The 19,960-nt window shown below is 41.7% G+C and overlaps 1 protein-coding gene across 1 annotated transcript in view; it reads right to left on the minus strand.

The window, feature by feature from the left end:
• The window catches only part of PUS10 (pseudouridine synthase 10), an 84,925-nt gene that overhangs the window by 63,429 nt on the left and 1,536 nt on the right, over positions 1–19,960 (minus strand). Inside the window, exons 2-3 of the mRNA XM_032766731.2 lie at positions 13,612–13,748; positions 887–1,153 (exon numbers count right to left, since the gene is read on the minus strand). Coding sequence (XP_032622622.1) covers positions 887–1,153; positions 13,612–13,737 — 393 coding nt within the window. The 5' untranslated portion in view covers positions 13,738–13,748. The remainder of the gene's footprint in view (positions 1–886; positions 1,154–13,611; positions 13,749–19,960) is intronic.

Consider the following 19,960-nt stretch of genomic DNA (forward strand, 5'->3'; position numbering starts at 1 on the left):
TCAAAGCTTCCACTCAGTTTTGAAAGCCCCCTTGCACATTTCACTCTGTTACCCTAGCAATTTTATCCTTCATATATGGTTTTATAATGCTCTTCACACTATCTTTTTCCCTAATTCACAGTCATATTTTCTCTGATAACTTGTATGCTTATAATCTTTTGTACCACCAAACTACTTAACATTTTTTCTTAGTCTGTGGCTTCCTAAAGACAAGAATACATTATAAGGGCAATTCATGCTGCTTTACAACTCCTCTATCCAGTAGAAATAAGCACCTAAGAGAAATCCTGAACAGCACAGCCCCATCAACTGCATTTCATCCCTTATTTATTCTCCAGTCACAAAGCATAAGTAAAGATGGGCTCACCGTTTACAATCACATTGTAGTAGTACTGTATGCAAGTACCAGGGAACTGCTGTCAGTCCTTTGCTTTTGAAACACGATCATGGAGGTCTGTCTGAGGTCTAGTTAGATTAGCTTCAGGAGACAGCTGAAGGCTCATCTGTTTTCTCAGACTTTTTTAGTTACGTTATAGCAAGGCCAGGGTTAAATATGATCTTGAGCAACCCACAGGTAATTCCCCTTTGTTGACTGTATATGAGGTACCCAGACACCACGCCAACAGGTATCATTTAAATCGTTAAATCAGTAATTGTAGATGAGGAAACAAACCTCAGCATTTCCCCATCTGTTCTTGATTTAAGTTACACAGAGTATTTTAAATCTAGATGGAGCCGCTGAACTACATATGGGACTGAAACTGATTAATGATTTTAAAAAAACAACAACAACTAGATCACAGGGTTTGCACTCTAGGATTCTACCACACATACATTTAACAGCTCAAAGAAAAATGAGTCTACGGAGCAGGAAAAGATCACTTACCTTCTTAACAAAATCTATCTCGCAGAACTCCTGAAGAATTCCCAAGCATACGTTGCAAACCTTCGGAGTAGAGATCTCCATAGCAACATTTGCATCATCTGTCACAGGGATCTGCTGCAGGGCCCCATTTTGATTCAAATCCTCAGCCCCTTCTTCCATGTTTTCAAGTCGGATTCTCTTAACCGGGGGGTCAGCTATTTCACAACAAAATTTGTCCTCTTTTTCTTTATTGTACTCCAGGAATTCATGCAGCTCTCTAAGCAAATCCTAAACAACAAAGAAATGAACAGTAAAATGTGTGCGTTTGCTTCACAGCTAACACACAGCTTCTCCTCCTATGTGTAAGATTCATATATGCAGGTGGTCCTACGACAAGCACCAATAACTCCAGTTCCAAAAGGTGATATTAACTTCTAGTTTAGCTTTAAATAGTGCTTATAATTACTAGCTTTTCATACTCTGTGTGGGAAGACTTATTTGCAGAATTCAAAAACTCCAAGTTGAAATATTACAACTGTAAATGGTACACAGAGAAATTAAATTTTGCTGAACAGACAACAGATTTCTTTATAGTATGTAAATAACAGTAGAAGCACTTTACTGTGGCCCTGATTTTCAGAAGTCCTGTGTATCCGTAACTCCAGCTGAACTCAGCGGAAGCTGCAGGTGCTCACCACTTCTGAAAACTAAGCCCTGTGTAACTTAGATTATGTTGTCAATTAACATCTCCATTTCATTGTCCAATAAATATATGTGATACAGTATGGCCAGAGGGCAGTAGGAGAGTGTTAGCAGGGAGCCTTATTCCCTGCAAGGAGAAGAAGGTTTGCTATAGATTAACTAGAGCACCTGAAGCCAATTGGAGCACCAACAGTCAGTCATGTGACAAAAACCCCTGCTTCAGTCAGACAGTGTGGGAGTTGGAGCACAGAGCATTTTGAAGGAGTTGGAACAGAGAACAGTTTTGAAGAGAGACCAAAAGGAAAGTTTGGAGGAGTGCTGTGGAGAGCTGAGAAATCCAAAAAACCCCTAGGTAAGGGGCAACTGGCTTATGTAGAAGGAGGGCTAGAAGCCCCTTCACAAGCTGAAGGGCACGAGAGGGAAGTAGCCCAGGGGAAGCAACCGCTAGTTCAAGTGGTTCACCACAAGCCTCACGGCCCCTGGGTTGGGACCTGGAGAAGAGGGCGGGCCCAGGTCCCTCCCTCTCCACTCCCCTCCTCAAGGGCACTAGTGGGCTAATTAAAATACCGATTCAGAGGCAAGCAATGGCGACCTGAACCTTCCCCACAGAAGAGAGAGCGCAAGACCCAGCGTAACAGTACCGGCAATTTGCCACATATAGTAGAACCTCATTAATTCTCAGTTCGTTAATCCACAGACCTAATAATTCCCTCGAAAAAATTTGACTCATGCAAGTCTCAATAAAGGTGGAATAATATGTGCTGCAATGAGGTCTCATATAACTCAGACTTCAAAAAATTTAATATTGTATTCATGTGCAATAACTAATATACTACTACATACACAGTTACAACTAAACAACCCTTGGAATAAAATTGTATTTTGACTTGCAGTATCATTAATTTATTTTTTTTTAAATCACATTAGTTTGGCTTACTCATGAATTCCGAACACTTAATAATTTACATAGGCAGTGAATTAGCAAGGTTTTGCCATATTTTTCATTACGAAGAAATGCAATTGTGTCCAGTAGCTAGATCATGGGATTGGGAGTCAGAAGTTCTGCATTCTATTCCTGGTTCAACCACGGACTCGCTGTGTGACCTTAGGCAAGTCACTTAACTTCCCCTGGGTCACAACGTCTCCATCTGCAATGCGTTATAAATACTAGCAAATAGACAGTCCTAACTCAGTAGAGTTGTGAGACTTATTTATTTTCCGCACTTGGAAATCTTGATTGATATACATTTTCTGACATAGCTACCATATTTCCTGTGCATGTTTTTTGTTGCCTGATTTTAGGAAGTTAATATTATTAATTTGGATAATATGGGTTATAGGCTTGCCAATTAATCTGATCAAAATATAATAAGGTTCTTGTCCCAGAATCAGGCTACACAGAGTGTGCAAGGACCGTTGGGATGTATGAAAGGTCACACACACTGAGACAAATATAGCCTTAAAGACTTTTACTGAGATAAATGGAATAATAATCAAATAGTAAAATAAGCAGAGTTATAAAGGCAATAATATTCTAGAGGTATATGTGCTATTATATACTACAAGCTTTTGATTAATATACTCACACCCTTCCTTGAGAACCTGGTCACAGAATATCAGGGTTTGAAGGTAGCTCAGGAGATCATCTAGGTCTAACCCCCTGCTCAAAGCAGGACCAATCCCCAGACAGATTTTTTGCCCCAGATCCCTAAGTGGCCCCCTTAAGGACTGAACTCACAACCCTGTGTTTGGCAGGCCAATGCTGAAGCCACTGAGCTATTCCTCCCCCCACCCCTTTAAGTAAGTACCACATGCTAACCAACTGTGCCACTGGAGACAAAGACATACAAGACAAAGGACCAGCCTCGCTTCTGGCATGCCAAGAGAGTTCTGGTCCAGCTTCCTCAATTCTTGTGTCAGAGGTGCAGAGTTTAGGAGAAGCTAAACAGCTAAAAGCTATCGAAGCTAACAGAGATTTACTTAACTAACTGACTTAAAACTTACAGTTAAGAACTAACAGACTAATGGACTAATAAACAAAGAACGTTTGAAACTTGAAGCTTATAAACCCCGAAGCTTAGAACCTTAGAAGCTTCCTTGGCATGGTGGGTCACTGCTCGTACAGAGCTTGAGTATTCAGGCCCTCCTTCTATGTCCAAACTTAAGTTTCCTCACCCACAAAATGTTAGGGTACCATAGCCTGGTATGTTTGTATGTACTGATGACATACATACATATTAATGACATTAGATCATTCTCACATTTGAAGTTTCTGTCTTACCTGGTTATTTTGGTTGTTTCCTTGTGGTGTTCCTGTTAAATTTACAGAGGGTATGCTCTTAGGAAGCGCTCCACCTCAACCTACCTCTACATATCCTCTATCTATCTATGTTAAAGATCGCAGACCTATACGGGCCTTATGCTTTCTCTCATCACCAGCTCCCACTGGCTCCACACAGGCCCCGCCCGCCAGGGCCTTTCCCCACACAAGCGGCAACCCGTTTGAGAAACCCTGTACCAGTTCTAAAATCTTGAAGGATATGGTGACCAAAAACAATCGGTTCAATTCACTAACCACAGATAATATTTTCTTTGTTAAATAAGTTAGTTTTAAACGCAAAACATATTATGATAATTTTTGATAAAACTTTTCTTATATATACAGCACATTTAAGATAGTTTTATTTAATTAAAAAAATAAAATGTTGGTTTGGGGCATTTTAATTTAATCTTAATTTCTATCCAAATACAACTTGATATTTTTTTTATTTGTGATTTATCATCCAGTAAATAAGAAATGCATCATTCATCATTTTCTAACATAATAAAAAATGTAAAAATTAAGAATCTGAATAGCAATATAATTGCTTAAGTAAATATACAGCTATAGTGTTTCTTCCAAGTTAGCAAAGAGAAGCACCAAATTTAGTGTAAAGGCTATATTTAGTTGCAAATCCATATTTTAACGGATACCAATGAGACTCAAACCTTTCTTCTGGAAAATAACTAAAAGTACAAACGCAAAATTATTAAAATTTATGATTTCAGTGAAGTTTTCCTGCTTGCTGATTTAAATCATGAGTCAAATCAGTGATTTAAATTGCTTTGATTTAAATCAAACCATCTTGAGTTTGGATTTGGTATGATAAAAGAGAAAGGCAGCCAAAGACGACATTCAAGTGTGTGATGATGACAGGGTCAGAGCAATAGAAGTGGAAGATGACTTTAGATTTTGGATTGGGATGTGGGGAGAGTGGTGAGGGTGGAGAGTACAGAGAGAGATTAATTATCAAGTTGACTAATACATGGACAAGTATTGCAGGAGCAGAGAGAGGGAAGAAGTGCTGGAACTCAGTGAGAGACTGGATGTGGGGAGAAGAGGACAGAGAAAACTCAAAGATGACACCAACATTGTGAGTCTCTGAAGTAAAGGATCCTGGAGTTGTCCATGGAAACAGAAGGCTGATGAGAAGAAAGAACGAGGAGTACTTGTGGCATCCCAGAGACTAACAATTTTATTTGAGCATACGCTTTCATGGGCGACAGCCCATTTCATTGGATGCATGTAGCGGAAAACACAGTAGGAAGAGATATATATATACACACACACAGGACATGGAAAAATGGGTGTTGCCATATTAACTATAACGAGAGTAATCAATTAAGGTAGGCTATTATTAGCAGGAGAAAAAAAATGGTGGAGATGGATCTGAAGTAAATATAAGCAAGTTCAATTCTGTAGAGTCTGAGTGGTGAGACATCCTAGAGCAGTGGCCCTCAACCTTTCCAGACTACTGTACCCCTTTTTAGGAGTCTGATTTTTCTTGTGTATCCCCAAGTTACACCTCACTTAAAAACTACTTGCTTACAAAATGAGACATAAAATATAAAAGTGTTACAGAACATTATTTCTGCAAAATTGTTTCCCTTCTCATTTTTACTATATAATTATAAAATAAATATTGTACTTACATTTCAGTGTATAGTAGATAAAGCAATGTATACTGTAGCAATGTAGTCTGTATGAAATTTTAGTTTGTACTGCTTTCGCTAGTGTTTTTTACATAGCCTGTTGCAAATCTAGGCAAACGGTTAGATGAGTTGATGTACTTCCCTGCAAGACCTCTATATATACCCAGGGGTACATGTACCTGGTTGAGAATCACTGTCCTAGAGGAATAGTTAAGAGAAATCTGGAAAAAGGAGGAGTGTGTGAGGGTGGAGAGGTAGATTTGGAAATCACCTGCATATGGAAGCTACAAGGGAAAGGGATGACCTCTCTGAGGCAAACCGTATAGAGAAAAAGAAAACAGGGCCAAACACAGAACTAGAGGGATGCCAACAAACAGGAACAGAGATGTAGACGAAAAGATATAAGAGAAAAAGCTGATGGAACAGCCAGTAAGAACTGAGGAAAATCAAAAGAAAACAGATACCATCAAAGAGGGAAGTTTAGAGCAGTGGTGTCCAGCTTGTGGCCAGAGAGACTCTAAATTGTGGGCCTGGAAATACCTCGCCTGATGCATCCCAAGACTGCGTTAGCTCTTTTAACGGCCATATCACATTGGCGGCTCATAGTCATCCTGTGATCAACCAATACTCCGAGGTCCTTCTCCTTCTCTGTTACTTCCAACTGATGTGCCCTTAATTTATAACCAAAATTTTTGTTGTTACTCCCTAAATGCATGACCTTGCACTTTTCACTATTAAATTTCATCCTATTACTATTGCTTCAGTTTACAAGGTCATCTAGATCTTCCTGTATGATATCCCAGTCCTTCTCTGTGTTAGCAATACCTCCTAGCTTTGTGTCATCAGCAAACTTTATTAGCACATTTCCACTTTGTGTGTCAAGGTCAGTAATAAAAAGATTAAATAAGATTGGTCCCAAAACCGATCGCTGAGGAACTCCACTAGTAACCTCCTTCCAGCCTGATAGTTCACTTTCAGTATGACCCACTGTAGTCTCCCCTTTAACCAGTTCCTTATCCACCTTTCAATTTTCATATTCATCCCCATCTTTTCCAATTTAGCTAATGATTCCCCATGAGGAACTGTATCAAATGCCTTACTGAAATCAAGGTAAATTAGATCCATTGCATTTCCTTGTGTCTTAAGAAGATCGGTTTTACGCTTGCTCAGAAGAAGAGAGATCGTTGTTTGAGCAATCTATGCTTTATGTAGACCATGTTTGGTCTCTTTGTTCCCATAAATTACCAGTCCTGATTCTCACATGTCCTTAACTTACTTCTGGCTTTGTCAGTTTTCGCAAGACCTTGTACTACGAGCATGTCACATTACAGCCTATAGTTATTAGTTCACTTTTTTTTCCTTTATTTAAAAACAGATTATGTCAGATTCTCCGTCGTTTACAGTAAACCTGAGTGTTACTGATTCTTTAAATATGGCTTTCTAATGGGCTTGACGATTCATGTGGCAGTTCTTGATTTTTGAGCGTACAGATTGATGGGGCTCCCAATTTGCTCATTAGCTGTTTGAGTCTTGGCTTCTAACCTCGGATATTGTGTAAGTATCGTACTCATACCCTCCACTACCATTTTGCTGCATTCTCTTATCCCTAGTTCTATTAGCTCTGTAGAGATGCAGCAGTTATCTGTTTAAGCTATTGGGCCATGCGAGATTTCTTAATTAATCATCCTCAGTTGTTTGTAGGGTCCATCGTCTTTCTTTGTTTCTTCGATATTTGCTATATGGCTATAAAGCATGTTACTGTTGGTTTAACCATTTGCAAGGTCAATCTACATGACTTTTGGCCTTTCTCTACTGTATCCTTCTTTTCTGACCTCAATAAGGTAGCTTTTCCTTGTTCGCTCAATCTTCCACGTCTGTGAGTTCTGCTTTCTTTGATCACTTCTTGAGATGCTGGGCTCATCGTTGGTGGTCAAACTCTGCCTTGATTCTTCCCCTTCTCTTGGTGCAAAGATTCTGATAGTTTCTGAGCTTGACTTGAAGTGATGTCCAGGCCTACCTCTGCTGTAGATCCAACGGTTTCGTCCAGTGCTCTCACAACTAAATTTCCTTAGTTCTTTAAGTTAGCCTTTTGAAATAAAAAACCTCCTGTACGAGAGCTATTTTTTGTTTTATCCTTATGCTAGTTTTGACCGATGGCATTAGCTATGCATCACTGAACCAATGGTTGTCCCCTAGAACTATTTCTTCATGAGGTCCTCAAGTACTCCCACAAACAATCTAAATGGATCTTCTTCTTGTTGGTTTTCTTCACATGTTGGTTAAGAATCTCAACCTTCGTATCCAGAAATAATTGGTAGCCTATATATAGTACTAGAAGGGTTGTTCTCAGGCTTATATCTGGGAACTTAAAGTCTCCCATGATCACACATTCCATTGGTGTTTATTTCATTAAAAACATTAAAAGGTCTCTATCCATATCCAAATCTGGATCCCAGTGGTCTGATAGACACATCCATAGATTATCTCAGGGGGGGCTCTGATGTAGCATCTTTCTGCATTCCCATGTGAGTTTTTATGCCAGAAGACTCTGTCTTATTCCATTCGTGCATTTTTTTCTTTACAGTTTACTCAGCATTGATATACAAACGCTCGCACACCTTTTGCCTTTATTTCGTTTTTTGTCTAATGTCTTTCGTAACAACCATAGCCGTTTCATACCTGTAGCTTCCAGCGGTTGATACTATTCCACCTGTTTCTGGTTATCCCGTATATATCAGGTTTCATTCCTGCACAGTAGCTCTAGGATTCTCCATTTTGTTCTAGGCTCCTCGGCATTGCGTACAAACGCTTCATTTTGTCATTTGCTGTCAATGACATTTCTTTACCCATATAGGCACAGCTATCTCCGCAGTTTTACTATGTATAGGGGCTGGTATCTAACTACCATTGCTATCTATGTCCATTAACTTCCTACCCACAGCTGGTATCCTTCTTATTGTGTATTGCTTTCCTCTCGAGAGGTGTTAAATATTTTGGTTTGAGCGGGTTACATGGCCACCACTACTCACCACTCTCTTAAGTTCGTAGTTTTGAAGCTCTCTTAATCAGTGGTGGTGGCAAGCTCATCCTAAAGTCGTGTTTCTGCTTATCAGGTGAGCCCATCCCAGAGGACAAGTAGTCTGTCGGGCGATGCGGGATCGCTTTCCCGGCGTGGCCAAAAGTCCATAGCCTGTCTCCTACGCACCACTAGCCTGAGCCATGCTTGTTCGCCATAATGTGTCACACTTTGTTGCCCTTCTCTAGGACGCAGAATGGCCCATGCAGACTCGCCTTGAACCTCGAATCGTTAAGCGTTTCGCGGGCCTGTGGCATAGTCCTTAATTACATTTCCGTGAGATCTAGCGGTTCATTGGTATTCGGCAGCTGAGGACATACCGAGGATTCGTGTCCCGCTCCCGTGTGATCCTTTCTCAGCTCTCAGTGCACATTCCCGATCTAGCACCGGAGACAGCACACTCTTTGTTTCTGGCTCAGTTAGGTTCCGGCCTGTTCTATTGTTTCTGAAGGAGTCCAATGAGTTGATACCTCGCCTTTTTCTGGATTGCGATGGGTAGCGCTTCCTCCCGTTACTATCCTTTTGGTAACCTTAACCTTTTACTAGAGTGTCCCCCTACCGTTCTGGCTCCATTTTCGCCCCTGTGTGGTTCTTGTGTAGGTCAGTGTTCCATCGTGTGGTATTAGTATTTTTTATTGCCCTAGAAGTGGTAACTTGAATCGTGTCTAAATTGCTATCGTGTTCCCTCTGGCTGCAAGTCGTCGTCGATTTCTATATGTCCTTGCAATCCTCCACCATGCCCGTTCCTCTGGGACTTAAGTATTTGTGTTCTTTCATGGCGGTCTTCCGTTCTTCGTATTAGTATCGCTGCTATTCTTTCTTCTTGGCCTTTCACCTTCGGTCACATGCTGTGCCTTCTCATTTCACTCAAACTGTTCCTGAGTTCTATTTTCTCTTTCACCAGCCCGTCTTATTCCTCTGCTGGTTTCTCTTGTACATGCTTCCACTATCCTTCTCGTCCCAGCAGCTACCTCAGTTCTGTGGTTGCTGATTCCCTGTCTGGGCTTTTCCTTCAGCCTCCTATGTCTATTGTTCCTCGTCTGCTCGAATCCTGTTTAACTCAACCAGAGTTTTGGCTGCATCTTCAGTATCCTCGGATCTTTCTTCAGTCAGCTCTATCGGCGCATCTGTGCAACAATTTATTAGTACTTCCTCACAGATAATTTAATGGCAGCTTCTAATCGTATCCGTTGCTGTTTCCACTTGTTGCTCTGGCATTGGTATATGCTCTCCACCTAAACGGTTAGTCAGGACAACCACGCCACACCCACGTGCATAACAATCGTCCAGAGCGCACCGGCAGCATCACACCATCGTCATTCACTGGCTGTTTTTCCTCTGCCTAGCCTCTTTTTGGGTACGGTCTCACTGCAGTTATTTCGAATTAGTTTAACGATATTACAAAGATCTATAAATTCGTTTTAGCGCGGTCCACAGGTGGATCCCGAAATCGATTGTTTGAGTCCATGGTCTCAAGGCTCCATCTCGTTTGTACAGGAGCGGTGCGATGTGGGTACGTGTTCGGCTCAGTCATAGTCCACTTCGTAGTCGAGTGCCAGTGGCATGATGGGGCAGAAAACGTACACTGCCCGGGTGGTGTGCGTAAACAGCTAGCTCCCTTGGTGGGGCGAGCACTTTGTGCGCGTTTTTCGCGGGTGCATTGGAGGCAACGCCTATATGCCAGCATCTTTTCCCTTTTTTTTTCATTCGTGTGGTGGGGGAATGATACTTGAAGGGTCTGGTCCTAATCACGCGCACTGTGTTGACTACAAATTGGAGTCAGCGCAAGATGCAAATAATTATTAGAGAATGTGTGGACTGTGGATAGCTGCGAGTCTGTACCGAGTCGTACCCTCCTCTTCGGCTGGAGTCCATTTGAGGTTCTGGTTCCCGTTGTTGTCAAACAGCGCTGTCCTGGAGTTTTTTTTTCAACGTTTGGTCATTCATGTTCAGTTAACGGTGGATACACAGATTTGTCTCCCATACAGCGATCGACCTAGTATTCTCAGTACGGTTTTGCTGGAGATTTTTTCGATTTAAACTGCTCGCAGCGTGTTCTGATCAGAGTCCACCGCTGGGCAATCAGGAATGTGTTCAAAGGCTTCGCGGGCTTTTCTAGTTTACCTGACCCTGCTGACGATCCGGTTAGTTGCGTCAGAGCGGGCAGTGATGCGGATCTGATGCGCCGGAGGCAATAACGTCGCTTCGTCACATGAACCCTAATCGAGGTTTCATATCGAATTTAGCGTCTCTCTGTTGGAGAGGAGTCCGAATGCGATTTAAGGGCCGTTTGACTCGATATTAATGACGACGTCGTGTGAACGGATACAGCGTTAAATCGGTATATCGGCCATTAAACCGATTTAAAGTCGCAGTGTAGACCTGGCCTTAGTCTCCCCTGCAAACTCCCCTTGCAAACTCCCACTGAAACTCCACTGTTTATTTTACAGCTCTGTTTGCTGGCTCCTGTGCCGCTGCAGCTCCTATTGCTTCCCCTGCAGCAGCTCTGAGTCACTGGTACTCTGAGCAGTTGCTGAACCTTCCCTGCTGCAGCTACTCAGCAGCACCCAAACTGGCCACCTACGGCACTGCCAGGAAAATAGGAGAGAGCACTTCTAGCTACTCCATTGCCTGCTTTCCTATGGGAGCCCCAGCGAGAGCAACATAAGAGTTTGACTGGTTCTGCATGAGCCTAGAAGAGTGTGTCGCAAAGCGTAGGTACCCTGCCCACATGCAGCCACTCAGCGCAGCCCACAAAGGGGGTGGAAATGAGAAACTGAGAACTAACAATTAGTTACAGCTCCCTGATTCTCTGCCCCTGCACTTGTTAGAGCACTACTTAGTGGCATCTCCATCAGGAGAGCTGAGCTCTTTCTGTGCTACCTAAGTGGGGCAGATCCTCTGGCCTGTTCTACTCTATTTGTGCCAAAGTGCTGATTATAGCCCACTGACCTTTTTGAAATAAAATATTTGGCCCTCAAGCTAAAAAGATGAAAACCATTGGTCTAGAGTTTGAAGCATCATACTGAAATCCCAATAATCCCATAGACTACAAGTTCAAATCCTCTAAGCTCAGCTATGTCCATCATCCCTCTGAATTTGATAATTGAGTTCCATACATGTTGTTATACAGGGGATCATTTGTAAGATTTAAAAACCAGAAATCCTTTCTAATCTATGTGGACAAAAGAGATGTGTGCCAGTTAATGGACCCCTTAGACCCAAGAGGTGGCCGTATTTTAGTGGTGCGGGTATGGGAACAGCTATATCATTTAATATATCGTAAGAATGGCCCTACTGGGTCAGACCAAAGGTCCATCTAGCCCAGTATCCTGTCTTTTGACAGTGGTCAGTGCCAGGTTCCCCAGAGGGAATGAACAGAACAGGGAATCATCAAGTGATCCATCCCCTGTTGCTCATTCCCAGCTTCTGGCAAACAGAGGCTAGGGACACCATTCCTGCCCATCCTGGCCAATAGCCATTGATGGACCTATCCTTCATGAATTTATCTAGTTCTTTTTTGAACCCTGTTATGGTCTTGGCCTTCATAACATCCTCTGGCAAGGAGTTCCATAGGTTGACTGTGCATTGTGTGAAGAAATACTTCCTTTTATTTATTTTAAACTTGCTGACTATTAATTTCATTTGGTGACCCCTGGTTCTTGTGTTATGAGAAGTAATGAACAACACTTCCTTATCTACTTTCTTTATACCAGTCATGATTTTATAGACCTCAATCATATCTCCCCTCAGCCATCTCTTTTCCAAGCTGAAAAGTCCCAGTCTTATTAATCTCTCCTCATACGGAAGCCGTTCCACACCCTTTATAATTTTGTTGCCCTTTTCTGAACCTTTTCCAATTCCAATATATCTTTTTTGAGATGGGGTGACAACATCTGCACACAGTATTCAAGATGTGGGCATACCAGAGATTTATATAGAGGCAACACGATATTTTCTATCTTATTTTCTATCCTCTGCTTAATTATTCCCAGCATTCTGTTCGCTTTTTTGATTGCCGCTGCACACTGAGTGGATGTTTTCAGAGAACTATCCACAATGACTCCAAGATCTCTTTCTTGAGTGGTAACAGCTAATTTAGACTCCAAAATTTTAGAGGTATAGTTGGGATTATGCTTTCCAATGTGCATTACTTTGCATTTATCAATATTAAATTTCATCTGCCATTTGGTTTCCCAGTCACCCAGTTTTGAGAGATTCTTGTGTAACTCTTCATAGGTTGCCTATGTCTTAACTATCTTTAGTAATTTTGTATCATCTGCAAATTTTGCCACCTCACTGTTTACCCCTTTTTCAGATCATTTATGAATATGTTGAATAGGACTGGTCCCAAAACAGACCCCTGGGGGACACCACTATATCATTAAGGCAATTTCCATTTATGAACTTTTCTATCTACTGACTTTGACAATAAGCTTGAATATAAATATATGCATAGAGAGAATGATTTACAGCTAAAGGTTTTGGACCCAATTTAAATGTAAAAAGAATGCTTTAAATTACAAAAATACTATTTAATTGCTTTTCATGATTAGTAATAGAGAAATACTTATGTAAGGTGAATTTAACAAGACTGCATGAGTTGATTTCCTGGAAACTGGTATCGTATTGAACATATTTTCCTGTACTATACTATTATTGACTTTTAGCAATAAACTTGACTCATATTAGTTATTTGGTTTCTTTTGTATATTTCATAACATACCAAGGTGTGGTCAAGCAATTGACTATACAATATATCAACAGCATTCTGATGAATACTCTAGCAATAAAGCTACATAGTATCAGAAGATGACTATTAATTTTTCATAATTTATTCTACTAAACCTCTTCCTCACATCATGTAAGTATCTTGTGTAAGGATCTGCATATTGAATCAATAAGCCGGAACGATCCCAAAGAAAACTTTTTGTTGTTGTTTTTTTTAAATACACCTTCATGTTCATATGTTTTAATTAAAAATAAAACAGGAGACCTTGTATGGATGCCTGTAAGATGCCTGTAACCCCACACAGCAGAATCTGAATACGCATCGCGGGCAAGTGCCAGTATTCAGTAATAGCTGAGCAATGGATCTGTTCTTTTCTGTCAATGCAAACATTCTGGATAATCCTAATTAAAAACAAAATAAAACAGGGTTAATAAGTGATTTTCATGTTTCACTTCTAAACATAATCTGCATAGAAGAAAACAAAGTTAGAGGTATCTGCATCATCCCCCAAACAACCCTCCCTAGAATAAACATCATTTGGTATAAACAGTACAAGGATTCACACACCAGAACAGTATCAGGGATCACTGCACCAGTTTATAAATCTCATAAGGCTTGAATGAAGTTTTGTCTTATGTCAGAAGCATCATTTCTTTGGTGAGGTTAATCTATCCCTAGTGACTATTTCTGCACATTACACTTGTTCATTATTTGTAGTCACAGGATTATTGACTCAAGAGAAAATAGCTCTTCAGCTGAAGGCCAGTAGTCATAGCTGTTTGGGGGAAAATACAGAGACTCGTAGACGTTAAGGGCAGAAGGGTCCATCGTGATCATCTAGTTCAACGTTTTTCAAACTGGGGTCTGCGGACCCCTGGGGGCCCCTGAGAGAACTCCAGGGGGTCTGCGACTGTGCTTATCAACTCCTCCCTCTCCCTCCCTTCCTCAATTCCTCTCCCTCCCTCTATCCCTCAGAGGCTACTGAAGCCAAACTAGGAGATTTTAAATTGACTGCCTGCTCTGGCTCCACACCGCTCTTGGAAGCCGCCAGCACATCCCTGCAGCCCCTGCAGGAGAGGGTCTCTGCACTCTGCCCCCACCCCACTGCAGACTCCGCAGCTCTCATTGGCTGGGAACTGCAGCCAATGGGAGCTGCAGGGGCAGCGCCTGCGGGCAGGGGCAGCGTGCGTGGAGAGCCTCTAGCCCCTTGCCTAGGAGCCGCTGCCAAAGATGTGCCAGTCACTTTCAGGAGCTGCACACCCTCCCACACCCAAACTCCCTCCCAGAGCCCTAGGGTGACCAGACAGCAAGTGAGAAAAACTGGGACAGGGGGTGGGGGATAATAGGAACCTATATAAGAAAGACCCAAAAATTGGGACTGTCCCTATAAAATCAGGACATCTGGTCACCCTACAGAGACCACACCCACTCCCGTACCCAAACTCCTCCCAGGGCCCACACCCCTCACCCCCTCCTGCACTCAAACTTCCTCCCAGAGCCTGTAGCCCCTCCTACACCCCAATCCCCTTTTGGAACCTGATGAAACTGAGTGAGGGTAGGGGAGAGCAAGCAACTGGGGATGGGGGGATGGAGTGAGCAGGGGGAAAAAAGAGGTTGGGCAGGGTAGGGCCTTGGGGGAAGGGGTGGAGTGGGGGTGGAGCCTAGGGCTGAGCGGCGTGGCTTGTGGGTCCCTGAAAATTTTTAACTCAAAATGGGGGTCCTCGGGTTGCTAACGTTTGAAACTAACCTAGTGCACACTGCTGGCCACAGAACCTCACCCGCCCACTCCTGTAATAGATCTCTAATCTCTGACTGAACACGCTAAATTTCTGCCTAGTCCTATCACATCTTATATATATGGTGCATTACACTAGCTGACATACTTGTAAGTGCTGCCAGGGAACAAGTGGACTTCTTTGAACAATGTGTCCCAAAGGACAAATTCATATTAAAAAAACCCAACACATGTTCAAATCCCAACAATGGCAGAGGTCATAAAGTGAAAGCCAAGTATACGTTTCTCTGTCTTTTAAAGCCTACAAAGCCAGCTGTCATTCTTCCTCACCCACTACCCCCTTCCCAGTTTTTGGGACTCCTTGAGTATCACCGTTCATCTCTCTCTTTTTTTTTTTTTTTTTTTTTTTTAAGTACTGTGAGACATTTTCTAGCACTTTCAGTCACAGAGCTGGCTTTCAAAACATAAACCAACTGGCTAGGACTGGAAGTCTCTATTATTTTTTTCCCCTAAAATAATTGATGTGCCCCCTCCAACCCTGTTTTTGAGGGGATTGGGAGGACTTGACAGATTCCTGATAGAAGAACAGCACCCAGGAGTCCACTGATGCTGCTAAGGAAGCATGAGATCCCAGCCACAAGCTGTTTGCCTCCAGCTCAGCCACTTCTCTTTGAGCTACCAGTGTGGCCTCCACCCACAATGGTGGGTACACAGGCAGACTAAGCACTAAGGAAGAAAAAAAATTCTCATCACTCTTCTTTAAAAATGCACTAAGTTTTAGAGCGCCTCCAAAAGTCATTGTAATAAGTCTCCCAATCAACTTTCAGTAACTATTTATAATACAATGGCACCCGGGTATCCCAGTAATGGTCATGGCCCCAGCGTGTTAGGTGCTGTACAAACAGCATTTAGACTGTACCCGTTTGAAAGGTGTCACTGACCCAACAAAGACATTTTCTACAATTCTTGCTCAGTTGCTATGGGGTTCCCTACCTGCTTTACCCACTTCCCCACATCTGGGGGCAGGGCAGCTAATAGGAGCTGCTGCACAAAACAAAAAAGAACATGACATCTTCCAGTAAGAAAGAGCCCAGCAGCTCAGGGTGACTCTGCTTGCTCTTCTGCTCCTGTGAGCAATGGGATAGGGTTCCTCTGCTCCTTCCCCCCGCAACACCCAGCAGGGGAAGCAGAATCCTCCTGCTGCAGCTCTCCCCAGGGCAGGAGAGCAGGGTGAAGAATACCAGGAGCTGCAGGAAGAGCAGAGGTGAGGCTGATGGTGCAGAACTGATGTGGGGGCTGGCAGAGCCGGGGCGCAGAACAGGTCCAGGAATAGAATTGATGAGGGGCAGAAGGGGCTTAACGGATGACGGTCGGGGACAGACAGGTCTGATGTTGCTTTCATTTCTGTGACACTTCTATCACTGCGTAGAGACACATAGGGAAAGACAGTACCTGCTGCAAAGAGTGTACAATCTGAAAGGAAACTAGAATTACAAATTTTAACTCTGATCCTGGTCTTTTCTGTATATAAAGGTTTTTAGTTTCTAATTAACTTAATTCTGTTTCATGAAACTTCAGTCAACTCCTCAGGGTTGTAATATTTCAAATGAGGGATTTAAAAAACAAGAAATGATGAGGAAGATGACAAAATGAATCACTGAAAGACACACAAAATTCCATTCCCACAGAGCAGTTTTACATTTAATTCACAAAGCAAGAGGATATCTTTCAAACGTGTGTGAAACTTGGGGCAGGGCTGTGACAGCACCACATGACTAAATTTTAATGACTAAATAGACCTCTTTCCAAATCATTAATTCATAGTGCTCACAGAAATCCACCCACACTTGAGAGGTTCTTCTTCAATCCACCCATCCCTGGGGTTATTGTGCTTACTGCAACGGCTGAAATACAGGCTGGAGGACAAGTACAAGTATTAATGGTAGGACCCAGATACTCCTGGATGTGATAGCTGGCAGATTTCTTCACCAAATAGTCATCGCAACAACAAGAAGTGATGCTATTTTAGTTCAAACAATTATGAGCTAATTCAGTTTAAGCAAGATTGAGGGATACACAAAAACGAGATCTGCAACTAGGGTCCTTGATTGTAAAAGGGTAAACTTTAAAAAATTAAGGGAATTAGGTAGGGAAGTGGACTGGACTGAAGAACGCAGGACTCTGAAGGTGGAGGAGGTTTGGAGTTAAGTCAAAGTTGCAGAATCTATGTGACATCTCCATCTCAACCAAGGAGAAAAAAATTGTAGGGAAGGGTTGCAGACCAAACTGGATGAGCTAATTCTCAAACAGATTATTAAGAGACAGCAGAAAGCCTACATGGGATGGATCAGCAAAAAAAAGCAACCTCTTGTAGGTCAGATAGTATAGGGAAAAAGTGAGAACTGCCAAAAGCCAAGCAGAGTTGGACTTTGCAAAGGAAATTAAAATCCACAGTAAAAGGTTCTCTGGCCATATAAATAAAAACAAAACAAGAACAGAAGTGGGACTGCTAAATACTGAGGATGGGGTGGAGATTAAAGATAATCTAGCCATGGCCCAACACTTAAACTAGTGATACTCAGATTGTGGCTCACAACTGGGAAGTGGTTCTTTAATGTGTCTCCTGTGGCTCTTCGCAGGAGGATATGAAAACACTGTGTGATTTAATTAACCAATCTAAGCTATTAACCAATCAAGATGCTTTTACTATGTTATTAACCAAATAAGTTATCAACTTGCACTACATTATTAACTTATTTGCTGTGAGAATACTGTTTAAATATGAGTAGTACTACAGCAAATGAAACAATGCATTCCCATTACGGTAGCTCTTTTGAGTAATGTTGATCGCTAATTTGGCTCCTGAATCACTGAGACCTGAGTATCGCTGACTTAAACAAATACTTTGCCTCAGTTTTTAAGAAAGAAAACAAGGAGCTTAGGAGTAATGGCAGGGTGGTTAATGAAAATGAGGATATAGGAGTCAAAACTATCACATCCAAGGTGGTAGTCAAACAAAAACAGCCTAATTGGACCAAATCAGAGGCCCAGATAATCTCCATTCAAGAATATTAAAGGAACTGGCATATGAAATTACAAGCCCAATGGCAAGGATTTTTAATGAGTCTGTAAACTTGAATGTCATACCCTATGACTGGAGAATTGCTAATATAGTAACTATTTTTAAGAAAGGAAAAAAAGTGATCCAAGAAACTATAGGCCCATTAGTTTGACCTCAGTTATACGTACGGTTTGGAACGAATTTTAAAAGAGAAAGTAGTAAAGGTAAAGAGTAATCGGGGTAAGATACAACACGGCTTTGCAAAAGGTAGATCATGCCAGTCCAACCTGATATCGTTCTTTGAGGAGATAACTGATTTTTTAGATAAAAGCAGTGCAGTAGATCTAATCTACCTGAACTTCAGTAAGGCATTTGAAACTGTTCCACATGGGAAATTATTAGTTAAATTAGACAAGACGGGGATTAATATGAGAATTGAAAGTTAATAAGGAACTGGTTAAAGAGGCGACAATGAGTGATACTGAAAGGTGAACTATCAGGCTAAAGGGAGGTTACTAGTGGAGTCCCTCAGGGATCGGTCTTAGGACCAAACTTATTTAATATTTTCATTAATGAGTTGAGACAAAAAGTGAGAATGTACTAATAAAATTTGTAGATGACACATAGTTGTGAGGTATTGCCAATATGGAAGAGGACTGGAATATCATATAAGAAGATTTAGACAACTTTGAAAACTGGAGCAATAAAAATGGGATGAAATTAAAAAAATGCAAAGTGTAAGATCATGCATTTAGGGACAATCAACAAGAATTTTTGCTATAAGCTTGGGGACATATCAGTTGGAAGTGACAGACAGGGAGAGACCTGGGGCTATTGGTTAAATCATGGAATGACTGAGAGCCGCCAGTATTACGCGGCCATGAAAAAGGCTAATGCAGTCCTAGATGCATCAGGCGAGGTATTTCCACTAGAGATAAGGAAGTGCTATTACAATTTTACAAGGCACTGGTGAGCCCTCATCTGGAATACTGTGTGCAATTCCGGTCTCCCATGTTTAAGAAACATGAATTCAAACTGGAACAAGTGCAGAGAAGGGCTAATAGGGCAATCAGAAGAATGCAAAACCTACCTTATGAGAAAAGACTCAAGGAGCTTAGCTTAGCTTGTTTAGCCTAATCAGATAAAGGGTGAGAGGAGATATGATTGCTCTCTATAAATACATCAGAGGGATAATTCCTCTCTCTCCCTGGTATTTATTTAAGTCAAGGGCCAATCCTGGGCACTAAAACAAATGTATCCTAACTGGCCATCAACACGTGTAGGTTTCAAATTAGATGGAGGTTTCTAACCAGCAGAGGAGTGAAGTTCTAGAACAGCCTTCCAGAGGAAACAGTGGGGGCAAAAAACTTAACTGGCTTCAAGGCTGAGATTGGTAAATTTATGGAGAGGACGATATGATGAGACTGCCTAGATTGGCAGGTGGCCCATCTGTGACTGCTATTAGCAAATATCCCCAATGGCTGGAGATGGGACATTAGATAGAGAGGGCTCTAAGGGCTTGTCTATGCTTAAGTCGATGGAAGCGAAGTCCCTAAGCGGTATGAAAAAACCACACCCGTAGCCACATAACTTACATCAATTTAAAGCAGTTTCTACACCAGGAGTCAGCAAACTTTCAGAAGTGATGTGCCAAGTCTTCATTTATTCACTCTAATTTAAGGTTTCACATGTCAGTAATACATTTTAACATTTTTAGAAGATCTCTTTCTATAAGTCTACAATATATAACTAAACTATTGTTGTATGTAAAGTAAATAAGGTTTTTAAAATGTTTAAGAAACTTCATTTAAAATTAA

This window comes from Chelonoidis abingdonii, chromosome 3 (genome assembly GCF_003597395.2).
Source record: "Chelonoidis abingdonii isolate Lonesome George chromosome 3, CheloAbing_2.0, whole genome shotgun sequence".
NCBI lineage: Eukaryota > Metazoa > Chordata > Testudines > Testudinidae > Chelonoidis > Chelonoidis abingdonii.